General features: G+C 48.9%; 2 protein-coding genes and 1 pseudogene across 4 annotated transcripts in view; 2 read left to right on the forward strand and 1 right to left on the reverse strand.

Annotated features, from left to right (window-relative positions):
- Positions 1 to 23,410, forward strand: part of CYP4B1 (cytochrome P450 family 4 subfamily B member 1) — a 49,598-nt gene that overhangs the window by 13,064 nt on the left and 13,124 nt on the right. Inside the window, exons 6-12 of one of the 2 annotated variants that reach the window (XM_074334684.2) lie at positions 131 to 282; positions 436 to 542; positions 1,342 to 1,532; positions 3,272 to 3,405; positions 5,004 to 5,068; positions 5,169 to 5,251; positions 5,683 to 6,070. In XM_074334684.2, coding sequence (XP_074190785.2) covers positions 131 to 282; positions 436 to 542; positions 1,342 to 1,532; positions 3,272 to 3,405; positions 5,004 to 5,068; positions 5,169 to 5,251; positions 5,683 to 5,866 — 916 coding nt within the window. In that variant the 3' untranslated portion in view covers positions 5,867 to 6,070. Of the gene's footprint in view, positions 1 to 130; positions 283 to 435; positions 543 to 1,341; positions 1,533 to 3,271; positions 3,406 to 5,003; positions 5,069 to 5,168; positions 5,252 to 5,682; positions 6,071 to 23,410 lie in introns of those variants that run through there. The other variant, XM_088791123.1, reaches the window with a different exon arrangement.
- On the reverse strand, positions 8,592 to 22,415 carry CYP4A11 (cytochrome P450 family 4 subfamily A member 11). Of its 2 annotated transcripts, XM_019749370.3 has the most exons (13): positions 22,135 to 22,415; positions 17,580 to 17,721; positions 16,806 to 16,850; positions 16,202 to 16,329; positions 15,096 to 15,220; positions 14,581 to 14,735; positions 14,010 to 14,116; positions 13,734 to 13,924; positions 13,501 to 13,634; positions 12,154 to 12,218; positions 11,933 to 12,009; positions 9,285 to 9,475; positions 8,592 to 9,028 (listed from the first exon to the last, which is right to left on the reverse strand). In XM_019749370.3, exons 1-12 carry the CDS (start codon positions 22,327 to 22,329, stop codon positions 9,307 to 9,309), a joined length of 1,533 nt encoding a protein of 510 aa, XP_019604929.2. In that variant the 5' UTR covers positions 22,330 to 22,415; the 3' UTR covers positions 8,592 to 9,028; positions 9,285 to 9,306. The 2 variants fall into 2 exon arrangements, with proteins under 2 accessions (XP_019604929.2, XP_019604928.2); XM_019749369.3 differs by having other exon boundaries at positions 8,592 to 9,475; positions 22,135 to 22,414.
- Positions 21,765 to 21,835, forward strand: LOC141572518 (U6 spliceosomal RNA; annotated as a pseudogene).

A 23,410-nucleotide genomic window follows, 5' to 3' on the forward strand; every position in this document is an offset into this window, starting at 1 on the left:
TGGCGAGGCTCAATGGCAGGGAGAGGGAGGGAGAAAGCATTGCAGTTGGGCTGGAACCTGGGATGGAGCAGCGTGGAGCTCTGCTGTGGGCCAGTGTCTGATCCCCCTTCCCCCTCCCTCTGCCTTGCAGGGAAAGTAGCTACTATCAGGCAGTTTACAGTCTCACTCTGATGATGCAGCAGCGCCTCGAGCAGTTCCTGTACCATAACGACTTCATCTACTGGCTCACCCCGCATGGCCGCCGTTTCCTGCGAGACTGCCAGGTGGCTCATGACCACACAGGTGGGCCTATGCCACAGGGCCCACCCACAGGAAGCCTAGGTTCTAGTCTACCTCCTCCCAGCCCTTCTGGGATCCTTCCCATTGCAGGACTTCAGTTCCCCTGTGGGCAGAGGATGAGTCCCCAGGCAGTAACACCCTGTGCTCTTGTCCCAGACCAGGTCATCAAGGAACGGAAAGCAGCTCTGCAGGATGAGAAAGAGCAGGAGAAAATCCAGAACCGAAGGCACCTGGACTTCCTGGACATTCTCCTGGGGGCTCGGGTCAGTGAACGGCTGCCCACCTCCACCTGAGAACCGGTCCCACAGGGGTCTCTATGCCATCCTCCCGGGAAAGGGCTCACTGGACAGCAGCAAGGGCTCGTAAGGATTTTCTCCCTCTGTCCCCAGCAAATTTGAGCTGTTCTTTGTCCCATGGCACTTAGCAGCAAAAGCTCAGAGGTGGGAAGGGGCAGGGTGTGGCTGGCTGTTGCACAACGGAGACTTGTATTAGCATGGAGACTGGGTCAAATACAGGAGGCCTGAAGACCAACAATGACTTCTAGGACACTGAAGAATCTCAGCAGCCTAGAATCTTAGAATCTTAGTCTTCATTCATTCATTCATTCATTCATTCATTCATTCCTTTACTCATCCACTCCATAAACTCACTGAGCCATACCCTGAGTTAGTTGCTGAGTTAGGGACACGGATGATGAGAAAGATCTGGCAGTGCCCTCCAGAGACTTACAATCTGGTGGAGAAGACGTCAGATGTATGTTGACAAAGATCTCTTCTTGTGCCAGGTGGCATTCTGTGTGTCAAGTGAGCAGAACATTTTGTTCAGGCTGGGTAAGGTCGTAGGTCTCTTGGCCAGAGGGATCAGGGAAGACTTCCTGGAGTAGGAGGCCTCCAAGCTGGGCTTGGGAGAACAGATAGGAACTGGGAGAAGGTCCTAACCTCCAGTGTGAAAGAGAGCCTTTACTCCCTCTCTTGGACTTTTGTCGGATAGCCCCTGTGAAGAGTCCTTTTTGGTCTCTACCTCAAGTGACTTGGCTTGCTCCATTACGCCTTCCCTAACCAGGATGAAAATGAGATCAAACTGTCAGATGCAGAGCTCCGGGCTGAGGTGGATACGTTCATGTTCGAAGGCCATGACACTACCACGAGTGCCATCTCCTGGTTTCTGTACTGCATGGCTCTGTACCCAGAGCACCAGGATCGCTGTCGGGAGGAGGTCCGTGAAATCCTCGGGGACCGGGACTCCTTCCAGTGGTGAGTGAGGCTGCGGGTGAGCCCCGTCTGTCCTGCTCAGCTCCAGGGAAGGGCTGTGCCCATACTGTGTGGTGTCATCACAGATGACACAGGCCCATCCTGGAAACCAGGTGAGGGTGGCAGCAGCTGTCCTGTTAGCTCCAGTGGGTGGGCGAACCCTTGAGCCATTCTCCCACAACAGCGTCTTTCAGATGTGAGTAACAGAGAAGTTTGTCAACAGGAGGCCGATTTTTTGTGTGCTGACTCTGACGGCAGAACCTGACTACTATTCTGGGTTCCATGATAGGCCTGGGGGTGCTGGGAGAGAAAGAGGTGGAAATTGGGGATGAACATAGTTGGGACATCCAGGGAGCTGACTCCTTCCCACCTGCCTTTATGTGGCCACATGCAGTATCCAGCCTCCTCTAGTGAAGGAGAAAAGGCTGTTTCTCAAACCACATCCCTAAAAACTTTCAATGATTTCTTTCTTGCTTCAAGTTGAACTCATTAACAAGACACAGGTTGATGCTGATCTCTCTTCGCCGCAGGCTGTCTGGGAACCGTGCACAGCCTCCTCTCCCACCTCTGTCCTCACTTCCCTCTCTCTCTGCCTCCTCCCTTTTGTCACCCACCTCACCTATAGCACAGGGCCCGGCACACAGCAAGGGTGCAAAAATGCTCAGTTGATGAGACACTTTAGATTCATTTCAGGGAGACTGACACATAATTACAGCATCTCAGATTTCAAGCACAAAATCTCCATTACTTATTATTTATAGGTGGATGTTCGACATCTACCAAGGTGTCCAGCCATTTGCCAGGTGCTTGCCAGTTGGTGGGGGGTTCGGATGCGTGGGGACAGGAGGAGGAGAATCCAAGTTGGGGGCCTTGGGAGTTTTCAGAGAGACAAAGACAAAGACTAAAAAGCTGAAGAAAACTGCAGACTGGGGTAAGGTTGAGTGGCCACAAGTTTTGGGCAGAAGAATCAAAAGGGGTGGGGCTCAGCCGGCTTTACAAGGAGCAGAAAACTCACATAGGCAAATGGAGACAGAGTCAGGCATTTTAGGTTGCGTAACAGTGTGAACACAGCCTGGAGGCAGGGAGTTGAAATATTTATTTAATTTTCATTTCGTTCTGTCTAGAATTTGAAGCCACTTAAAAGGTACATATTCACTAAAATAATAAAACAGATATGAGAAATGAGGATGCAGAGAGTGGGGTACACTAGGGCTTAGGGCTCTGTAATAAGGTGTTGCACAGTAGTTATAGATGCACCTCACATTTGGTCCTATTGGCAAAAGGGAAAACAAAAACATGTATTTTGCACCTGAGATTGCCGTTGTTCACATATTTGTTACCTAATTCAACCAATGACTATCAGCCCCTGATCCTTCGATTCCAGCTCCATAGGGGAAACTAAGCAGAACCTAAAGAACCGTCCCTTGTGGGGCTTCTATGTGGCTCTGAGAGACACAGGAGTGGCCTTGTCTTTGATGGCTGGGTGCACATATACCTCTACGGTCCTGTGCCTTCCCTTCCTGGCAGTGAAGATGAGGGAGGGATGGAGAAACGTGGAGTCAGAACCCCAGTGTCTGAGTGACCACCCCATGTGCAGTCTGGTGTGAACACTTGGAGCACTTGTGTCCCTCTGACTGTCGGGTGTGTGAGGGTGGTGAAGGGGGCAAGGTGGGGCTGGGGCCTGCCTTTCCACAGGACTCCATTGTTTCCCACCCCCAGAATAACTGGTTGGTTGTTGGCAGGGATGATCTCAACAAGATGACCTACTTGACCATGTGTATCAAGGAGAGCTTCCGCCTCTACCCACCTGTGCCCCAGGTGTACCGCCAGCTCAGCAAGCCTGTGAACTTTGTGGATGGCCGCTCTCTACCTGCAGGTGGGATGGGGTGGATTTGGGGGTGGAACTGGAGTGCTTGAGGATGCTTCTCTGACCTCTCTGTTCCTTTGGCCAAACTTTGCACCAATGGCGAAGAGCTCATGCTTTGTCTTGGCCTGGGTTCATGCTGGCTGTACAACAAATGAGTAAATCCCTCTGTCCCTAAGCCTCTGTTTGCTCTTGTGTAAAATGGGGATGAGAAGAGTAACTGCCTTACAAGGTGGTGACCAGGATTCAAGAGACAATGTTCGTCCGGGCTGTCATGTACCGCTCTGCAGGTTATGCCCTGAGCAACTTCGGAAGGCATCATTCCCAGAGACTGTGATGCTGTGCTGTGTACACCCTGTGCAACTGTGCGTGGGGGCTTTGTAAAGAGTGTTTAAGTCTGTATCTGGCACAAAGAAAAAAACCTCTGAATGGTAGCTGTTACTATTGATAGCATGTTATAAATACCCTGTTTCCCCGAAAATAAGCCCTAGCTGGACAATCAACTCTAATGCGCCTTTTGGAGCAAAAATTAATGTAAAACTCAGTATTATATTGTATTTTATTGTATTGTATTGTATTATATTATATTATATTATATTATATTATATTATATTATAGACCCAGCCTTATACTAAAATAAGCCCTGGTTTTAATTTTTGTTCATAAAGACGCATTAGAGCTTATGGTCCGGCTAGGTCTTATTTTCAGGGAAGTACTGTAACTTGCCGTGCGAAGCAGTCAACTGAAAGCAGAAAGTTAGTAATAATCCTTACCTGTCCTGGCCTGTAGTGGCCAGAGTTCTGCCCTCTGTTTTCTCTGTTTTACAATTCTGTGTATGGTGCTGTGCCCAGTGATGGGGCTACAGGAAATAGGAGGTCGGACAATTAATTTCCTGAACCCATCTTAGAAAAAGTGCGACACACCTCATTGCTGAATATCACTACGGTCATCTTCATAGTACTCCCCTTGGGAAGCGATGCACCACTGCCGGCACCTAGTCCCCCCTTCAAAGCAATTTTGGAACTCTTTTTCTGGAATGACCATCAGAGCTGTCATCATATTACCCTTGATATCCTAAATGTCATCAAAATGTTCCCCTTTCAATATTTCCTTTATCTTTGGGTAAAGAAAGAAGTCATTGGGGGCCAGATCAGGTGAGTAGGGAGGGTGTTCCAATACAGTTATTTGTTTACTGGCTAAAAACTCCCTCACAGATAGTGCTGTGTGAGCTGATGCATTGTCGTGATGCAAGAGCCATGAATTGTTGGCGAAAACTTCAGGTCGTCTAACTTTTACACGCAGCCTTTTCAGCACTCCCAAATAGTAGACTTTGTTAACTGTTTGTCACTTGGTACAAATTCCTCTGATTTCAAAAAAGGTCAGCAACATCATTGCACCAAGTTCACGAACTTAATGTCAGTCCTCGTATGTGTGATAATGATTAAAGGTACTTTTATATGTTGAGCATGGTCATGAATGGTCTGTCACTGGCGGCACTGAGGCAGGGGCTGCTGCCCAGCTTGGAGGACATAGGGAATTCTGGCCCTGTGAGGAGGTGAGCTTGGCTGTCCCAGGGGCACCCAGTAACTCAGCCTCTGCTCTGTCAACAGGCAGCCTGATCTCTCTGCACATCTATGCCCTGCATAGGAACAGCTCAGTGTGGCCCCAGCCTGAGGTACCCCATTCCTGAACCCAGAATTCAGATGGGTGGGAGGCTGTGGGGCTCACCCTCCCTCCGGACCTGGCAGCTATTGAAGCAAGGGCTGTTCTCTCAGGTCTTTGACCCCCTACGCTTTTCCTCTGAGAATGTGACCGGACGCCACCCGTTTGCCTTCATGCCCTTCTCTGCCGGGCCCAGGTAAGGAGAAGCCCAACATCTGCAGGCCCTCAGGGCAGGGGTGGTGAGGAAGGAGGATGGTGTGGGTCGGGCATCCTTTTGAGGAACTCAGTGGTGAGGGGACCGCGCTGGGTTTGTGGTGATCCTAATGCAGGGTAGGTTCCAGGGACCTTCATTTTGCCATTAGCATATTCATGTCCCTGGCAGGTGGGGTGGGTGAATCATTCCCAGAAAACCCTTCACCCGCTGAAGCCAGAACACCCCATGGGAATATACTCAGTCTGCGACCCTACCATGCTCCCAAGATCTGTTTCTTAAGTCCAACTCGCTCAATCAATCAGCCAATTCTTCATGCAAAAATCATTATTGATTTTCGTTGGCCACTGAGAGCGCTGGATTTGATCGCTCCGCACACGCCATAGCCTCATGCCTCCGTGTGCTGGTCTCTGCAGGAACTGCATCGGGCAGCAGTTTGCCATGAACGAGGTGAAGGTGGTCACGGGCCTCTGCTTGCTCCGCTTTGAGTTTGTGCCGGATCCCTCACGGCCTCCCATCAAGAATCTCCAGCTAGTCCTCAAGTCCAAGAATGGCATCCACCTCCACCTGAAGCCACTGGGCCCCGGCTCCGGCAAGTAGCTTTGCCAAGAGTCAGACCCCAGATAACTCAGGTTGTGGCCTGTCCTGGGCACCCCCATCCCCAGGCTGGATTGTGGAACAGCTGTGATTCCCTGCCTTTGGGAGGCTTGTAGTTTAGAAGGGGAGCAGGTACCCGCATAGACAATCACCCCAAAGATGATGCGATGTAACCATGTGTGTCCATAAATGCTTACTATGCATGTATTCTAGAGCTGACTCATTCATCCAACAAACACGTGGTGAGCACCTACTTGTTCCTAGGTTCCTCATTTTTCTCCCATAATTGGCAATCTTTCTAAGATGGTGCATGGACTTTCATTCCAGTCTGAGCGAGAAGTGAATGCAATGGAAGCTGTGCCCTGGGATTCACGGTTATGACCAGGTACTCACCCATTCCATATGACAGAGGGATGGCTTTCAGGGCTTACGCCTTGACTGAGATTGGTCTATTGGTTTAATGTTGTATAAGTGTGTTTGGAATATAATCTAAGGTAAATTTACCTGAAGCAAAAATACACAGAACAATGAATTTCTAATGCAAACAACCAAGCAACCACTGCCAAGATAAGGAATAGGGAATATGGTTTCACTGGTACGTCTTCTGCCCACCTGAGATAGGTTTCTGTGGCACTGCTGCCATTGCTAGTCAGTGTCACAGTCACCCAGTGCTCTGGGTTCAGGCTATGCTGGGGAAGGTGACAGAATGGCATTAGAGGGGGACTTTGTGGAAGAGACGGTGCTTGCACCAGGCCTTTAAGCAAGGTGAGGTATGAGGTACAGAGAAAGAATTTTGGGGACAGCCTCGGGCTAGGGTTGTATGATGAGCCAGAGATCCTTTCCCAGTAGTGTCTGCAGCAGCTGCCCGATGCCTGGGGTACATATGCCTCAAGTGTTCATGGTCTAGGATCATTAGGGAGCTTGAGTCCAGAAATTAGACGTGGAAGGGAGGGTACTGGGAATGGGGGGGAGTGGGCCAAGGGAGGGAAGTTTTAATGCTGGGACTTAGGGATGTCTCTATGATGCCCAGGAGATGTGCCATTTGCAGACACATCCTTTCTGTTATTGATGCTTGCCCTCTGAGGAGAAGACCACCGTCCTGGAGGTTGGCCATGGGCTATCTGCTCACTCTTGTTAAGACCTGTCAAGACGTAGACCTCCTTGCCCACCTAAGGCTGGGATGGAGAAGCCTTAGCCAGGGTGTGGTCCATGTCATCGAGGTCCCCCTCTGTCCTGGCTCTGAGCCAACATTTCTGTGCACGTGTGAAGATACGGTTTCTATAGCCATCACCTGAGAGCTGAGCCCAGTGGTCATAACCAACCCTGACCCATGGGTGGTGGTCAAGTTTAAGACATGTCTCCTTTTCTTATCTCTAAGGCATCTCAGGAGGCCTGTGAGGCAGGACTGCAGGAGGCCATTATCCCGCTTCAGTATTAAGGGAAGGAAGCTGACAAGATGCTCATCAAGGAGGGCTTGAGCTAAGCCTTCTGATTCTGGGCTTTTTGACCAAGGCACCACAGGGAGTGTTGACTCTCTCTTTGAAGGCATATGTTGGTAGGAAATAGAGCTGAGAGCTCTGGGGCCAGACGGAAGGAGGAGGTTCCTTGTGGGAGGGGAGGATAGCGGTGAGGGAACCACGGGCACCACAGATGAATTCCACGTCATCCTGCCAGCTCTCCAACACAGCTGCTGCCACTTCTGATCCCAGGTGCTTGTGTGCACGTGTGTGGGTAGAGTGTTGTATGAGAGGGGCACACAGAGGTGTGGCTGTACAGGAGTGTCACTATGTATGTGTCGTGGGTTAAACATGAAAGCGCAAACTCAGCCTAGGTCTGTCCCATTGCCTGAAGCCAGCAGTGTCACTTCTTGGTCACGCTCCTCACCCTCTGTGGAATCGTGTGATTGGAGCACATGTCCATGGCTGATGATTCAGAATTCCAAGTTCCCATCGTCCTGTGCTCTCTGAGTATAGCCACCGAACTCTTCTGCACCACATGATGTGAGGGGACTTGCCATACTTCCTGCCCAGGATGCATGCACGCAGCTTATTTTCTTGCTCTGTACCTCAGTCAAACACTGTGTCCACCTTGCCCCTTCTCAGAGCAGGGCTGAACTGGCCCAGTGACCTTGGAAGCCAGGAGACTGGGAGGGTGGCTGCTGGCACTGGCTGGGGAGAAGCCTTCAGGGAGGCAGAGTGAGGTATCCCATCACAGGGACAAGTCTACTGGAAGCTCTCTCTATGGCACCCAGGGCCCTGGGTTAGGCATGGCAGGGAAGGAGAAGGATGGGAGGAGGACCAGTGTTCAGAACCAGCCAGAGAACAGACCTGGGCTGAGAGAGGCTAGTGCAGGAGCACAAAGGGAACAGGCCCAGGGTCAGCAGGACCAGGATCCCTTCCAGTGACCAATGTGTCAGGGTCGAGGAAGCCTCTCCTCCTTCAAGGTAGCCGACCAAAGATGGAGGGGGATACCGAGGCTGTCTCGTGGGGAAGGCGCCACTGCTGTTTGCTGCTTCGCGTCTGACATCCTCTCCCACTGGCCACACCCATTTGCCCACCTTTTCTCCACCACTTCGTGGTGTCTGGGGTGATGGGCCACGTCTGGCCTTGCTGGGGTCCTGGCACCACAGAGCAGATATCATCTCCCTTCTTTTCTCCTCTGTCTTCCCTCCCCTTTCCTCTGTCTTCTCTTCCATCTATCTCCTCCCAAGAGAAGAGAGATGCTCATATGATGTTGTGAACTTTATTCCAGGGAGGAAAGAAGGAGAGGGTGAGGGAATGACTAACGGGTAGACAGGTAACACACAGAAGAGACTAGTGGTAGTCACATAGGGACTTATTAGAATTATGGCTGCCCAAGATTTCCTGATTAATCCCTACAAGCTGTGGCTATGTCCTGTTTAATCTGAGTGGGCCCATGTAATCACAAATGTCCCCACAAAAGAGAAAGCAACGTGAAGATAGAAGCAGAGACATTTGTAGGAGCTCCTGGATTGAATATGGAGGAAGGAAGGCTCCAGGAGCCGAGGAATATAAGCAATGCAGCTCTAGATGATGAAAAGGCAAAGAGTGGGATTCTCTCCCAGAGCCCTGGAGGTAGGGTAGTCCTGCCAACACCATGGCTGTGGTCCAGTGAAATCCATTTCAGACTCCTGCCTCCAGAACCCTAAGAGCAAAAACTGTGTTGTTTTAAGTCATTAAGGTTGTGGTAAATTATCATAGCAGCAGAAAGAAACAAATACACGGAATGACAAGCTGGAAGAAAATGAAAGACAGTGAAGAAGGGAAGACAGTCAGAGGACCGGAGACAAGAGATCAGGTAGAATGGCAGGTGGGCAGATAGAAAGCAAGAATTTGGAAGATAGACAGGGAATGAGGGTGGGTAACTGGAAGACAGGCTGGCAGCAAAGATTTCTTCAGACCTTGTCTTTATCTTAGCAAGGGTTACAGGATCTTCCTGAGCTGCAGGTGGATCCCATTCTTGGAACTCAACACAATTTCTTGTACTGGAATGGGAACTCTGGAAGGATCTGGTGCCAGCTCGAAGCGGAGCAGGGTCAAGGCCACAGCCACCTTCAGCTCATTCATGGCAAACTGCTTCCCAATGCAGTTCCTGGGTCAGGGAGGGAAAATGACATGAGAAATGTCTCACACCCTCTTTTGAGTGCAGTAGGCATTAAGCTCTGAACCCTTGTCTGGATGGGACATTCAGGGCTCTTTGTTATGCTGATCAACTCAAAGCTCTTCCTTTTAGGTCACACACACCTCTACCCCAAGCCTTGCTTCACACTCTCCCTCTGACCTTTGACAGATCCTGTCTCTCCTCCAGAAGAGGCTCCTAACTCCTACTTTTGTTCTCAGCAGACATACATCCTTTTAGGGAAGGGTCCGAGCTCTAAGCCACTGAGTCAATGAAGTGAATCATTGAAGGAGTTAATTGTTAGTGTGTTCACTCCTCCCATAAGCGGTTTCTGGTTTCACAATGTGGAGGCCAGGTCAAGGCCTCGTATGTACTGTGGTGGTTCACCCTCTCAGGCTCTCTCAGTCAAGGGGGACACACAGGGACCACGATCCTCAGACAGAAAAGGTTCACAGAGTAGGAAAGATTGGGTTGTGTAAGGAAGTCAGATGGCAACAGGGAAGCTTCCAGGAGGGGAGACAGGTTAGTGACTCTCAATCTACTGTGACACCTGCCTCTAATGAATGGTCCAGACTTCTGCCTCTCCCTCATCCCCTCAGTCAAGCAGCTTCTGTAGCCTTCCTAGTCCATTCCGGAAATGTCCCTCTTTGCCGTCTGTCAGTCTCTTCATCTGGACTTTCCTGTCTCCCTGCCTCCCGGCCCTCTCCACTCAGGCCACGGCTCAGCTCCGACCCTCCTATGGCCCCCATCACAGGTGGACATGTCCAAATGTCTCAGCTGACATAAAAGCCCTCTATGGATTGTTGCCTCTTCACCTCTTACATGTCCGGCTCCACTTCCTAACTCAGCTCATGTTGTTGAGATCATGGAGAATGCCCTCCCTCCAATCTGCCTGCCACAAGTTCAAGGCTAATTCTAATGACATGCTGCCCTCACAGCCTGTGTCGGCTGTACCTCTTCCTCCCCGCAGACCCCCAAAGCACCATTACTGTTTTATTCAAGTGCACATCACCGTCCAGTGCCCAGGACAGTGCAAGGAACATGGCACATTCAACAATCTGCTCTGTTGAGTGAGTGAGTGAGTGAGTGAAGGAAGGAATGAATGATGTCTGTCCTGAGTAGTGGTGTTCCTTTTTGACTGTGAATGCCTGGAGGCAGGACAGTTTCTTTTATCACTTTCTCCCACCTTCTAGGACAGGACTTGGCACACAGAGACAGGCTTAATAAATACTTTTATATTTGAACGAATGAAGTTAATTGAATTGAAAAAGTAAATTGAAATTGGACCAAAAAAAAGTAAACATGAGTCTGACTAGGGATGAGTAGCCTAGTCCTCGCCTGTGCTCTAGTGGCAGCCACATGACTTGCAGCCAAGGTGTATGAAGGAGGACCAACCGTGGGAGGAACCAAATGTTGGAGCCAATCTCGCTCTCTGGAAGAACTATTTCTTTAAAGCCTGTTCTGTGAAAGGAGATTCACCATTTGAAGAATTCACAGGACTATCGGTTCAGAAAAAGCATGTTTCTAGTAACCAAGTACAAAGTGTGTGGAAGTTACTGTTTCACAGGAGGATTTCTGGAGTCTTTGCAGATTTTCAAAGTGGCCGTTCTGGAGTGCTCGGGTCGAGCTCAATGGCTGTTTCAAGTATGTTTTATATTCTACACACCAGGAACCTTCCAAATGCTATATGTCATATACACAGTAGTGGATTTTCTCTAAAAAGCTGTTGATTGTTTTTATTTCATACTTTTGCCAACATTGGACTTTATAGACTGTGGGACTATAGTATATAAATTCCACTCATGTAAAGAATTTTGCCAACTGGAAAATTTGTCATGGTCATCTAACTATCCATGTGCAGTCAAACATTTGTAGGTATAGACTGCAAAAATAGACACGTATTGGTGTTAACTGTCTTCAAATGGCTACTGTACTGTTCCTGTATATGGCTGGCACAGTTAGGACAATGAAGGCAGCTGGAAATTCCAACACACGCAAACATCACAGTGAGTGGCAGATGGATGAATTAAGTACAAAAGGCACTGACTGGACTGAGCGTGTGGAAAGAGGAAAACAACCCCTTTTAAGACAACTGGTGATTGAGGAAAGGAAACATCTGAAGTTTAATTCATATGAGAAATTCTAATTCTGCCATGTCATACTTCTAAAGTAAGGAAAGCACCAGAATAAATTAACTTTGGAACAGCCACTGACACTGAATTTGGCTGGCCACTGGGAAAGTCAGTGGGTAAAAGTGCAAATGTCATGCCCTGAAATGAAACATTTCTTTTGTAAATATAGACAAATGACTCCTTGCCAACACACCAACAAACAAGGGCATAACTGCAGGCACCACATGCAAATGTAGGAGGTGACAAACTTCAGGGTAGCCTCCCACTGACCCCGGCCCCTCGGTACAGGACGTCTCACCTTGATCCTCCTGAGAACGGCAGGAAAGCATGGCTGTGTGAAGTTGTACCCAATGCAAACCGGGAAGGGTCAAACACCTGCAGAAACAGCATCAGGGTCAGGACAGGTAAGGTTAAGGCTTTTCTTCCAATTAAAGAGGGCACAGGACTCCCAGAGGTGGGAACAGAGGAAGGTGTCGGTCTAGGGAGATCAGCCCATCCTCCCTCCCACAGCCATCGTACCTCTGGGTTGGGCCACACCTTCGGGTTATGGTGAAGGCCATAAAAGGAAAGGGAGACCATGATTCCTGTGGGGCAGGGAGAAGAGAGAAGGCTGATCATACATGTGCCAGCAGAGGGTAGATGCATGCACAAAAGGCCTGGAAGCCACAATGAGAGCCACTTCCCATCCCTCTAAGTGGACATCATCATGTTGCAAGAGAGGTGGGGTGGACCTGGCAAAGCACATGCGCACACATTAGTAAATAACGTTGATTCAGAACTGAGAAGAATTGGAAGCTTACTTTTTGGAGCGACTGAAGTGAAAACACGTTTTTCAAGCACCATCCATGAGTCCTCGGGGATTATGCATTAATTCATTTAAACTTCACAACAACCCCCCAAGCAGGGCACTCATATCCCTATTGTTCAGATGAGGCACCTGAGCCTCAGAGAGGCTGACTGACTTGCCTTTGATCACACAGCTAGGATGCAGCAGGACAGGGATTCAGACCAGAGGTGAGCCAAGGGGTGGCCTCAACCATGGCAGGGGTCTCAGATCTGGTCATCAGCTGCTCTCTGCCATCAACCTGAGGGCTCCTCAGAGACTGGACCCTCTGAACCATGACCGCGGATTTCCTGATCTCCCTCATTTGCATAGACCCCATAAGGAAGAAACCACATCTCCCCCTAACTTTGTGTGATTGTCACTGCAAACCTTACATCTCAGAGAATTAGAATTTTAGGGGTGAATTCCTGAAATTGCATCCAGAGTCCCACATCTGCTTACAGAGAAGATTCCACGCATGAGTCATTGTTAAATTAACTGGCATGCCCATAGTTCCTTACATTTGTCAGAAAGGAGTTATGACACATTACATCAAATACAGAGAATAGTGAAATAGATGTGGCAACAAAGACAGAATGGTCCCTGTTATCTGGAGTCAGGATTGGAACGTGGAGTATTATTAATAGAAACCTAGAACGTTAATGTCATCCAGAATGAGTGTAGCGTTAAAAAACCATGGATTGTAGACGTGATGGAATGCTAGTCTCCAGGAATGATAGAAGCTTAGGATTCTGTTTGTGTGAGATGTCAGAATTGAGATGGTACTTATACGTTACTAAGGTGAATGTACCAAAATGGAAAATTTCCTTGAGTGGGAAGTGGAAATAACATTTATTGACCTTCTGATGTGATCTGACTCTGTGCCAGGTATTTCATATTTTTCATCCAAACACGAAGTCAGCATCCATTTAATGATGAAGAAACAAGACCAGAAAAGTTCAGAGCTGCCCTAGGACACGTGGATCTCTCCTCCCTGTGTTCTTGCAGAGCGCTTAGGTTAGTGAGTGTGGGGAAGTTCAGACCTTTGGGTAAGGAGCGACCATCAGGGAAGGTGATGGGCTTGCTGAGCTCTCTGCCAACTACTGGGACTGGCGGGTAGAGTCGCAGAGCCTCCTTGATGCACATGGTGGTGTAGGGCATCTGATCCAGGTGGTTCCTGAAACGAAGCCCAACATGAGGGCAGGCAGGGTCCAGACAGGCCAAGGGTTCTTGTCTAGCTGAGTGGGCAGGGCTCTCCTGTCTCGTGAGCACTCACCAGGTGATGGAGGCGTCATCCCCCAGGAGGCTCTGGATCTCCTCTCGGCACCTCTGCTGATGCTCAGGGTGCGTAGCCAGAGCATAGAGGATCCAGGAGATGCCAGTGGCTGTGGTGTCATGGCCCTCAAACATGAACGTGTCCACTTCCGCACGGAGGTCCTTGTCAGACAAGCTGCTCCCATTCTCCATCTGGGAACATATGGCAAGAGTGCAGGGTTTGCCCCTTCCTCTGTCGTTCTGGGCAAAGCCTCGGGCCTCTCCTACACACACTCACTCTGGCAAAGAGGAGGATGTCCAGGAAATCCAAGTGCCTCTTCCTTCTGACCTTCTCCAGCTCTCTGTCCTCCTGCAGAAGCACTTTTCTCTGCTTGATAACTCGGTCTGTCCCAGAACAGTGGTTCACATGCAGAGTGAGGAGCTCTGCGTGCCCACAAACAGCAAACCACAGTAGCCCCATCTGCCCCCACCTTCCTTCAATATGGGTGTCAGTGAATAGGATAAGTATGGGAGTGGGTGTGCACGTCAGGGGTGGGAGCTCCAGTAACATCTGTTTGCAGGTCAGGCTTCCCCTCAATAGCACAGTCCCTGGAGTAGGCTCAGCTCGAATGCTGCTCAGAGGGGGTCTTATTCACCATCATCAAAGGGGTGACACATGTAAACCCCGCACAGTCCCTCCCACCCTAACATCTTGGTGCCCAGGCCCTACACCAGGGAAGTACTCAGTGTGGGTAAGCCCCAGTTCCTGAATGGGCAGCAAGCAGCCAGGCTCATCCTGAGGGTCAGGGCCAGTCCCTTTGAAATGTACTTGATGAAGAAGGGGAGCAGCCCAGGAGGTAGAGTCCAACCTGTGTGTTGATGGGCGAGCTGGCAGGCTCGGTGGTTCTTGCGGCCATCAGGGGTCAGACTATAGATGATGTCGTTCTGGTAGAAGAAATTCCTCACTCGGAAAAAGAAAAGATTTTTTACATCCCCAATGGCCTGGATGTAGGATCGTAAGTTCCTAAAGGGACAAGATACAGAAAAGACTGGAGTTTTGGGAGGCCTCTGACATGGAGGTGCAGTGGGGTTCTAGGTGGGAGTTTCAACAGTAAAGACAGGTGACACTGTGGCATTTGTCCCTCTGTGTTACAGTCCTGGAGACCCTCAGTCCTTAATAAGGGACATGCACAGGCTTCTCCCTGTACCAGGGGTCAGGGATCTGCGGCTGAGTCACAGTTGGTTTGGACTGGGATTTGTCTGTGGTCATTCTTGACAGAATTTTGCTCTTTGTGCTGGTAACCATCCAAGCTGCCTGAGCTGCCTCGCAGGTAAGTCCAACCCAGTTGGTGAAAACAAAAAGCCCTGAAGGACTATCACTGACCTGTGTGTCTGCTCGCTGTCCTGCTGGCTGAAGGCACACTTCATGATGGTGTCCAGGGTCATCAAGGAGATGTGTCCGTAGATGTCCAGATGTGAGTCCTGGCTGATGAGCTCTTCCCATTTATCCTGTGGTGGGAGGGGACATTGACCCTAGTCTAGTCCCCCAGAGGGCCTCTGCTGATAAGGCTACACTCTCTCTGTGTCTCTCCAGATGTTCTGTTTGGAATCCCTTACTTTCCAGAACAGATGCGTTACGACATATGAAATCTCTAAAGCAAATTCTGTAAAGTGAGGCCCGTATTCTCAGAAACTTTTATTACACAATTAAACATGTTCTTTCATAACAGTTTGAAATAGTTTTGAAATGTAGGAGTAAGTTATGATGATCACAACCTTGTAGCAGACCAGCAAACATTGTTTCTCAGGGGATAAGGGGGAATCTTCTCTGTCCTGGGGCGGAGCTACATCTGAGGGACAGGCAAACACCAGTGTTAGGGAACAAACGTGTCAAGCAAGAGGGAATCTAAGGGGTCAGTACTGGGGCTTCCAAGGGAGGGACATCAGGGACTTTAATTCCTTTCATTCATCAAATATTAGCTGATCACAGTTGGTGAGTCATAGACCTGATGGGAGGTGATGTGATGGCAGGATCCAGCTCCGAGAGTGCAGCGTGTTCTCCATTTGCTTCCATGGAGTGGCTCGATTCCATGCAGAAGCCCTGCAGCCCAGGCCAGAGCCCACCTGAGTGGCACCCGGAAGCTGCCAATGCCCAGGCCAGCCAGCAGCAACATATGCTGTTGTCCAGAGGCATGACTCTTGCTCTGTATAGCCCACTGTGCTAAAGATGTGGAGATGGGTGGAGAGCAGACCCGAAATTCACCACAGTTCCACGTTCTCATAGCAATGACCAAAATGTGGATCCAAGCTGGTGCCTGAGGGCTCTCCTGTCCTGTCTACTTTTGGTAAGCTCTGTCACACAGTAAGTTCTGAGCACGTTATTCTGGCAGATTATGTCTGATGGATATCTGAACGACACACGTATCTGACAGTGGCCTTTGTGAGTTGTGCTGTCAGGGGTATGCCCAGGTGAGAGAGGGATGGACTCACCAGCATCACTCGGACAGAGTTGGCCATGAGACCCACATAGGGCTTCAGGATGTCATAGTGGAAGGCTGGCGTCAGCATCCGCCGGTGCTGGAACCACCTCTGCCCATCCAACAGGAGCAAACCATACCCTGGATGACAGACAGATGTGTGGGGAAGGGGAGATGGAATCAGAGGGATGACTGGGGATAATTTGGGAGGAACCAAGGGTGTTAGAAGAAGGTACATCATGGGCAAAGACAGGAAAGGCTGGTACATTTTAGGAATGTAAATTTCCCAATGTGGCAGGTTCATAGGATATCATTTTGACAGCTACGTGATGAAAGATGAAATAGAGTTGGGGGAAGGTCATTGAAAGACTTAAATAGTTGCCACTCTGAAAACATTGGAGAACACTGAGAAGTGGTGTGGAAAAAGATAAGCGTCAGGAGGGCTCTCATCACCACTAGGGAAGGGGTGAGGTTTTATCAGAAGAAAAATATGGCTTAATGCATAGTTGTGGATGGTGACATGGTGCTGGTTATCTATTGTTCTCTGTAAGCCAAAGAATAGTTCTTGGTAAACCTACCTGGCACGTGGACTTACAGTCCTGGTTAGATTGACTTACCAATCCAGGGAGCCAGCAATCTGTATGAACCAAGAGACTTTGGGTCTGAAAGGTAAAGAAGGGCAATACAGGAAACTGTAGGGGACCAAACTAGGCAGGTGGCCCCCAGGATGCAGCTCTGGCACTGAGCTACACCCTGGGGATCAGCTGCCTAGTTTGGTCCATGTACCACCATTGCTTCCTGATAATTGTCACCTGGCAGTTGGCCTCAAGTGACCTCCCAATTGCCACCCATCCTCAAGTCTCTTTGTCCTGATAGTCACTGTAGGTTCACAAAGGCAGACTCAGTGTCCCAGCAGCAGAACAGAACACCCACAAGACTAGGATGGTGGAATAGCATAAAATACAGGCTTTATCTTCAGTGCCAGAGAAAACACAGGGGCCTGTGGTGTTCCTACAATTTGTGGGGGCTTAGACATCCCATGACCCAGGAGGGGCAACAATTAGAGGTGCCAAGGCCAAGTCAATGTGAATAGGAAATGTCTTTCATGTCTGTAGCAATTTACATAATAGATTGTATCAATTCAGAATGGGGGGTGGGGAGAGAGAAGGAAGGAAGGACGGATGGAAGGCAGGAAGGAAGGAAGGAAAGGAAGGAAAAAAGTGGGGGGAAACTGTGGACCTTGAATTTCATGTTGTGAAATGAGAGGGTAGTTTGTAGAAATTTCAGCTAATGATGGCAGAATTCCAAGTCTCTTCTAGAATTTCACAACCCAAGGGCATGTATCCAAGAGGTAAGAGCTGCTCTAGCCATGATATGGGTTTCACTCTCACCTGATCTTCCCAGGATCACTTTCATGTAGTCAGGGTCATAAACTGTGAGCCTGGCGTTGCTCCCCCATAGCCACTGAGGACAGGCACACGGGAATTCCTCTACCCTTTTCTTAAGCTGTTGTAGCTCCTGGTCCTTTTGGAACTATAACAAAGAAAAAGACAAAGCAATAAGACCTTTCTCTTTATGTCCAGTGCTTGGAGTGGTAGTGAAGGGTAGGACTGCCACAGGGAGATAGCTCTGGATCTATCACCTGAGAGGTGATTAGGATTTGGAGTTGTTTCTGATGAGCTGGGCTCTGATCTGATTCTTGCTCTTGATTAAGACTTGGTCTAAGGTCAGATTCTGGCTTCCGGTTGGACCGTCTATGGGCCCTGACTCAGAATAGCCTTTAGAATGTTACGCAGAGTATGTGCTCGAGAAATGTTCAGTAATGAACTGCATGAGTTAAAACACTTTTCCATAGACTTTCATAAGAGTTATTGGTTGAATTGTATCCCCCTCAAATTCATACATTGAAGACCTTAGCACCAGTACATCAGAACCTGACTTTATTTGGAGGCAGGGTCTTTACAAGGATAATCAAGTGAAAGTGAAATCATTAGAGTGGGCCGTAATCCAATACCACTGTTTCTTTATAAAAGGGGTGAAATTTGGACACAGAAACAGTCACTCATAGAGGGAAGATGATATGAAGAGACACATGGAGAAGACAATGGTTTACTAGCCAAGGAGTGAGACCAGGAACAGATGGTTCCTTCAGAGCCTGCAGAAGGAAATAACCCTACAAATAACTTGGTTTTGGACTTCTAGTTTCCAGAAGGAACGTGAGACAACAAATTTCTGTTGTTATGCAACTCTAACAAAGTAATACAATTGTGTAATGCTCAAGGTACACCAATGTTTGGGGACAGATTATTACCCTATCACATTTTACTGAAGAATGAGGAAACCCATGTTAAAGGATATGCCCAAGTGAGCTATATTACACCCAAGCCTGCTTACCCCGGGTTTCCCACAGCTCCTCTGGTGTCTCTGTTACCATATTTCAACTCAACGTTCTAATTGCTGTGCCCCCATTTGCAAACTTACTTTCAATACCGATAATGTCTGTGTTCTTAGAGCCAGCAGAGAGGATATGGCTCAGAGGAGTTATGCCTTATTTTTAAAACAAGTGTGAGAAGGAACGAATGCATAAAGGTAGGAGAGTGAATGAATGAGTCTTGATTAAAATTCTCATTGCAGATGACGGACAGAATCTTGAGCCAATGTAAGAAAGAGAAAAGGGACAAAGAGAAGGCTGGGGATCCAAGGGTGTCTCACAGAGCCCAAGGGCAGGAAGCAGAACAGGGACTGGAGAGCTGCCTGGACAGTGCCTCATTCTTATTCTCTGTATGTACACGTGTTCATTCTCTCATCGAATGTTTATTGAGGCTCTACCTTGTATCTGATGCTTCCTAGAATCTGGCAATATGGTCACAGATAAATAGACAACAGTCCCTGACCTCATGCAACTGGGTCCACATAGGGAAGAAGAACACTTGGGTCCTTCCGGGACTGGCACATTACCATTCTACTCCGCATCTTGTCTGAGTGGCTCTGTACACCTTATTTGAGAATCTGATTGAAATATCATGGCAAGGTGTTCACCTGCTACAATCCCCTGTGACTGGGGTTGAATAGGGTATTCAGGTACCTACCCTGCGTAAGGGAAGAGTTCTCAGAGCAGGTGAGCTGGGCTGACATCCCAGTGTTTACACTACAGTGAATGAGCAAATACACAAATGAGTAGATGGAGTCCCTCATTCATTTATCTAATACGTGTGTATGAGCACTTAATTAGGTCAATTGCCTTCCTAATTGTTGGGGACCCAGCAGTGAATAACAGAAGTCCCTGCCATCATGGAGCTCATGTTCTAGTGGGCGGTGTGGGTGGGCAGACAATCCTGCCATGACCTGAGAGGTGTCCTGCTGAAGTACATAAGGAGGCGGCTCTGTGCTCCCAGGTCATGTTCATCGTCGGTGCTGCCCTTCCCCTTTGATCCAATGTGGGTTCTGACCAGTGGGAGACTCTTACCACCCCAGCTATGTTACCTGATCCTTTAGGATCCCTCATACCGGCGTGGCAGGGGCCTGAGGGACCCTGCTTCAGCACAGTAGCATGTCTCCTTCTTGATTGCTGAGTGCCCAAGCCAGTCAGCTTCGCTCAAATTCTGCTCCTGTCATTAGTGCCCTTTGGGGACCCAAAGGAGCTTAACTGTGTTCTGCCTTTCCATTCTTCTCTCTAGGCCATTCTGGCATCCACTGGTCTGTCAGCCCTCCAGTTAAATGGTGGGGCTGCCCTATATCTCTGAGCATGTGTGGCCAGAGCCAGTAGAAGGGATGGTGCCCATGGTGACAGTGATGACAACCATGTAGGCAAATACCCAGTGCCCATCTGGGCTCCAGGCTTCAGCCACTCAATGTGGGCAGTGCTCTACTGGGGTTGTCCTCACCTGGTTGCTGCTAAGAACTGCAACCACAAAGAAATTTACCCAAAGGGAAATAGAAAGAGAGTGGGTGGACAGGTAATAATGTCCCCCACAGGCAATCATCAGATGTAGCTGTGCTAACATGACAGGTACGCCTGATTTGGAGGTGGTCATGGGGGGAAACGGGGCTGTTTGGTTTATTTGAATCCCAAAGATGTGGGTTCCCCTTTCCACAGTCCATGTTGGCTTTCACCCCAATTTAATGCACCGAGTCTGCACCTTCAACATGGTTGTCTTTCATAGGCATTAATGTTATTTTATATTCATACAAATTAGAGTGTAACTGTGGGCCTAGGTCTATGCCCAGCTTAATTCTCACATTATAACAGCTCACTCGAGTGCTATAATGATCACCACCATCCCTAACTTACAGATGAGGAAACCAAGTCATAGAGGGGGTATTCAAAGCACGTGGCAGAGCTGGGATATGAATCTTGGTAGCTCAGCAACAGAACCTATATGCTTGTCTGCCCACCTTGTCACTTGTCATCTGGCCTGAAAGAGTAGCTTCAATCTGGATGTAATAGGTGGCACTCAATTCCCCACTTAGCCAATAACAGACATATTACATAAATGAAAATCTCAGATATACTATAAAAGCAAGAAAACTGTGGCTGCAGAATCTCTCCACCACCAAAGTTGACAGACAAGCCACATCATGCATAATATTAGTTATGTAAATAGAATGACGCACTTAGGGAGTTTACATATCATCTAACACCATCTGTGCAGTGTGGGCAAGTCACTAGAGGAATTTTCAGTGGTTCCTTCTGTCAAATCCTATCTCAGAACAGTGACAACTGCATCGAAAAAGGTTGCAATTTCTCTCAATGAGCAAATAAACTGGAAGTCAATAGTAACCCAATTTGCATGAACAAACTGGACTTTCGCTGTCTCTCTGCAGCTGATACTGTAAACAGTCCCCATCGATGGCTCCACTGTGCTGGTAATCACTTGGCCTCCTTCTCTGAAATCGAGAAGGCTCAGGTGTCTGCAACACTGCACCTCCTAAGGCTTGTTTAATCCACAGACCCTTGGTGAACCCTGCTCCAAGCCGTGCCCTCACCTTGCTCTGCACCCTCCACCTTAGGGACTAGCACTAACAGAGCTGGCTGGGTAGCACTGTCTCACCCAACCTGCAAGCTGCACCTTCCCCTGTCAGTACACATCCCTTTGTCAGGCTCTGCGCTGGGTACTGGGGTACAGGAAGGAGGATGATGTCCTCAGCCCCAAACAGCTCAGTGCAGGGGTTTAGGGAAGGAGAGCTGAGAGGTAAAGAGATTCTCTTTAGTGGTGCAACTCAAATGTCAATACGCCTTACCTGGGGCCATCCTGGAAGCCTTCTTGTTTATATGTGCCCGTAACCTGTCAGGATTTTAGCATTGCAATCACCAGTCTGGAAAAATCCCATGGTCTCCGGCCAGCTGAGCTAGTTGGTCCCCTATACCTGACATTACCCCCGCCTGCCCTATGGGTGAGCCATTCTTCTTCTGACCTGATACCTTTTTAAAATTCCTGTCCATTGTCTCCACAGACTGGAAACTCCACAGGTCCATGAGACTGCTGTCTGCATTCCCATGCAAGCTCAGGGCCAGGCAGAGAGGATGGGATTGAGTGGACTGGGGCAGGGAAGCATTTAGAAGTTCTGTTTGTTCCCCGATACAGAGAAGATTAGCATGGCCCCTGCGCAAGGATGACAGCAAATTCGTGAAGAAGTTCTGTTCGTTCCCAGTGTGGAGCTGGGAGACTCAGCAAGGAGTGGCCATTGTCCTCAAAGTTCTGGGCTGCCAAATAGCCTGCAGATCTACCTAAGGAAGCAGGGTCCGACGGACTGAGAACACCAGCGCAGGCTTACTGTGAGGGAGTGAGCTCCCAGCTGGGATAGGAACCGAGACCTGGGCTTTGCCCCAGGGCCATGAGCTCTGCACACCACAAGGCTTTGTCCGATAGACTTGCTGACCATGCCCGTGATCTAAGAGCCCCGGCACCCTCTGCCCTCCCACTCTCCAGTGCCGCTCCTTTTTACCTCCTGGTTGTGCCCGAACAGCCAGTGGGGAGGAGGGGACGGGAACTGCTGGAGGGCTTTGAGCAGCCACTGCCTGTGCAGGTAGAGCTGGGCTGCCTTGAGCAGCAGTAGAACCAGGCCGAGCAGGGCAGCCACTTGTAGGAGCCCAGAGATACTGCCCAGGAGGCCGGTAGGGCTCAGCACAGAGACACTCATGGTGCAGTACCTTCTGGATTGCTGACTGTCTCTGACCACTACAGGCCAGTCTGGAAGGATTGTCCCACCCACCTTTTGGCAGGGTGAAGGATGAGGGCAGAGCTTAGGGCTCAGTCACCAGAGTTGATTCATTGTAAATGATCCACCTTGAAAAACAGGGAGAAAAGCTGGTTCAGCTAACGGTGACAACAGTTGTGTACATTGTAACTTTCCATTCCTCGGTTTCCTAACAAACATTTCATGAGCACCTACTATGTGCCGGGACCTAGCTGCAAGTAAAACAGACACAGACTCTGACTTCTCAAAACTCCAGTCTTGTTGACCAAATGTTCAGGAGGTGTCATTTTGTTATTATCCCCATTTCAGTGATAGAAACTAGTTACAGATAGGTAAAGTGAAGTGGCCAGTGGAAAACAGGCATTGAGAGTGTGAGTTGGGTTTGCAGTCCTTCTCTGTTCTCTCCAAAACTGCCTGTCTAGCTGCCTCTGCAATTTTCCCCAGGGCTTGTCCTAGTCGGCTGTTCAGTTGTGGGTCAGGGTGGACAGTGCACTGGCCTTGGACTCAGGAGGTTTGGCCCCAGGTCTGGCTCACTACATATAAAGGCAGCAATTGATACTCTCTGAAACTCAGTTTCTCCTTTTGTAGGTGGAATAATAATCCCTTTCCTAAGATCCCCCCTTCCCAGGAATCTTCATTCATTCATTCATTCATTCATTCATTCATTCATTCATTTTTTCATTCACTCATCAAATGTTTCATGAGTGCACAGTCTAGTAAGTAAAGTCAGAAAACTAATTTAGTGCAATAAAATATGATAAGGCCTTACTGGAGGACTGAATAGTGGGCTGGGTTTTAGTTTCAGAAAACTGAAAAAAAGGGAAAGGATCCTGAAGGATGAATAGGAGTTCAGCTGATGGAGTGTGCTAGGTACAGGGATGAAAAATTCATGGAAATCATGACTGATTTCACAAAAGAGCAAGGAATAGGGGCAAGTTAATCTGTCGCCCTCACTGTTTTAATGATTCTCTCCCCAATATCAAATCCAGGGCCCATAATTCAGAGTAAAACACAATACATTTCA

Source organism: Rhinolophus sinicus, chromosome 14 (assembly GCF_057876585.1).
Source record: "Rhinolophus sinicus isolate RSI-liver-muscle chromosome 14, RSI-T2T, whole genome shotgun sequence".
Taxonomy (NCBI): Eukaryota; Metazoa; Chordata; class Mammalia; order Chiroptera; family Rhinolophidae; genus Rhinolophus; species Rhinolophus sinicus.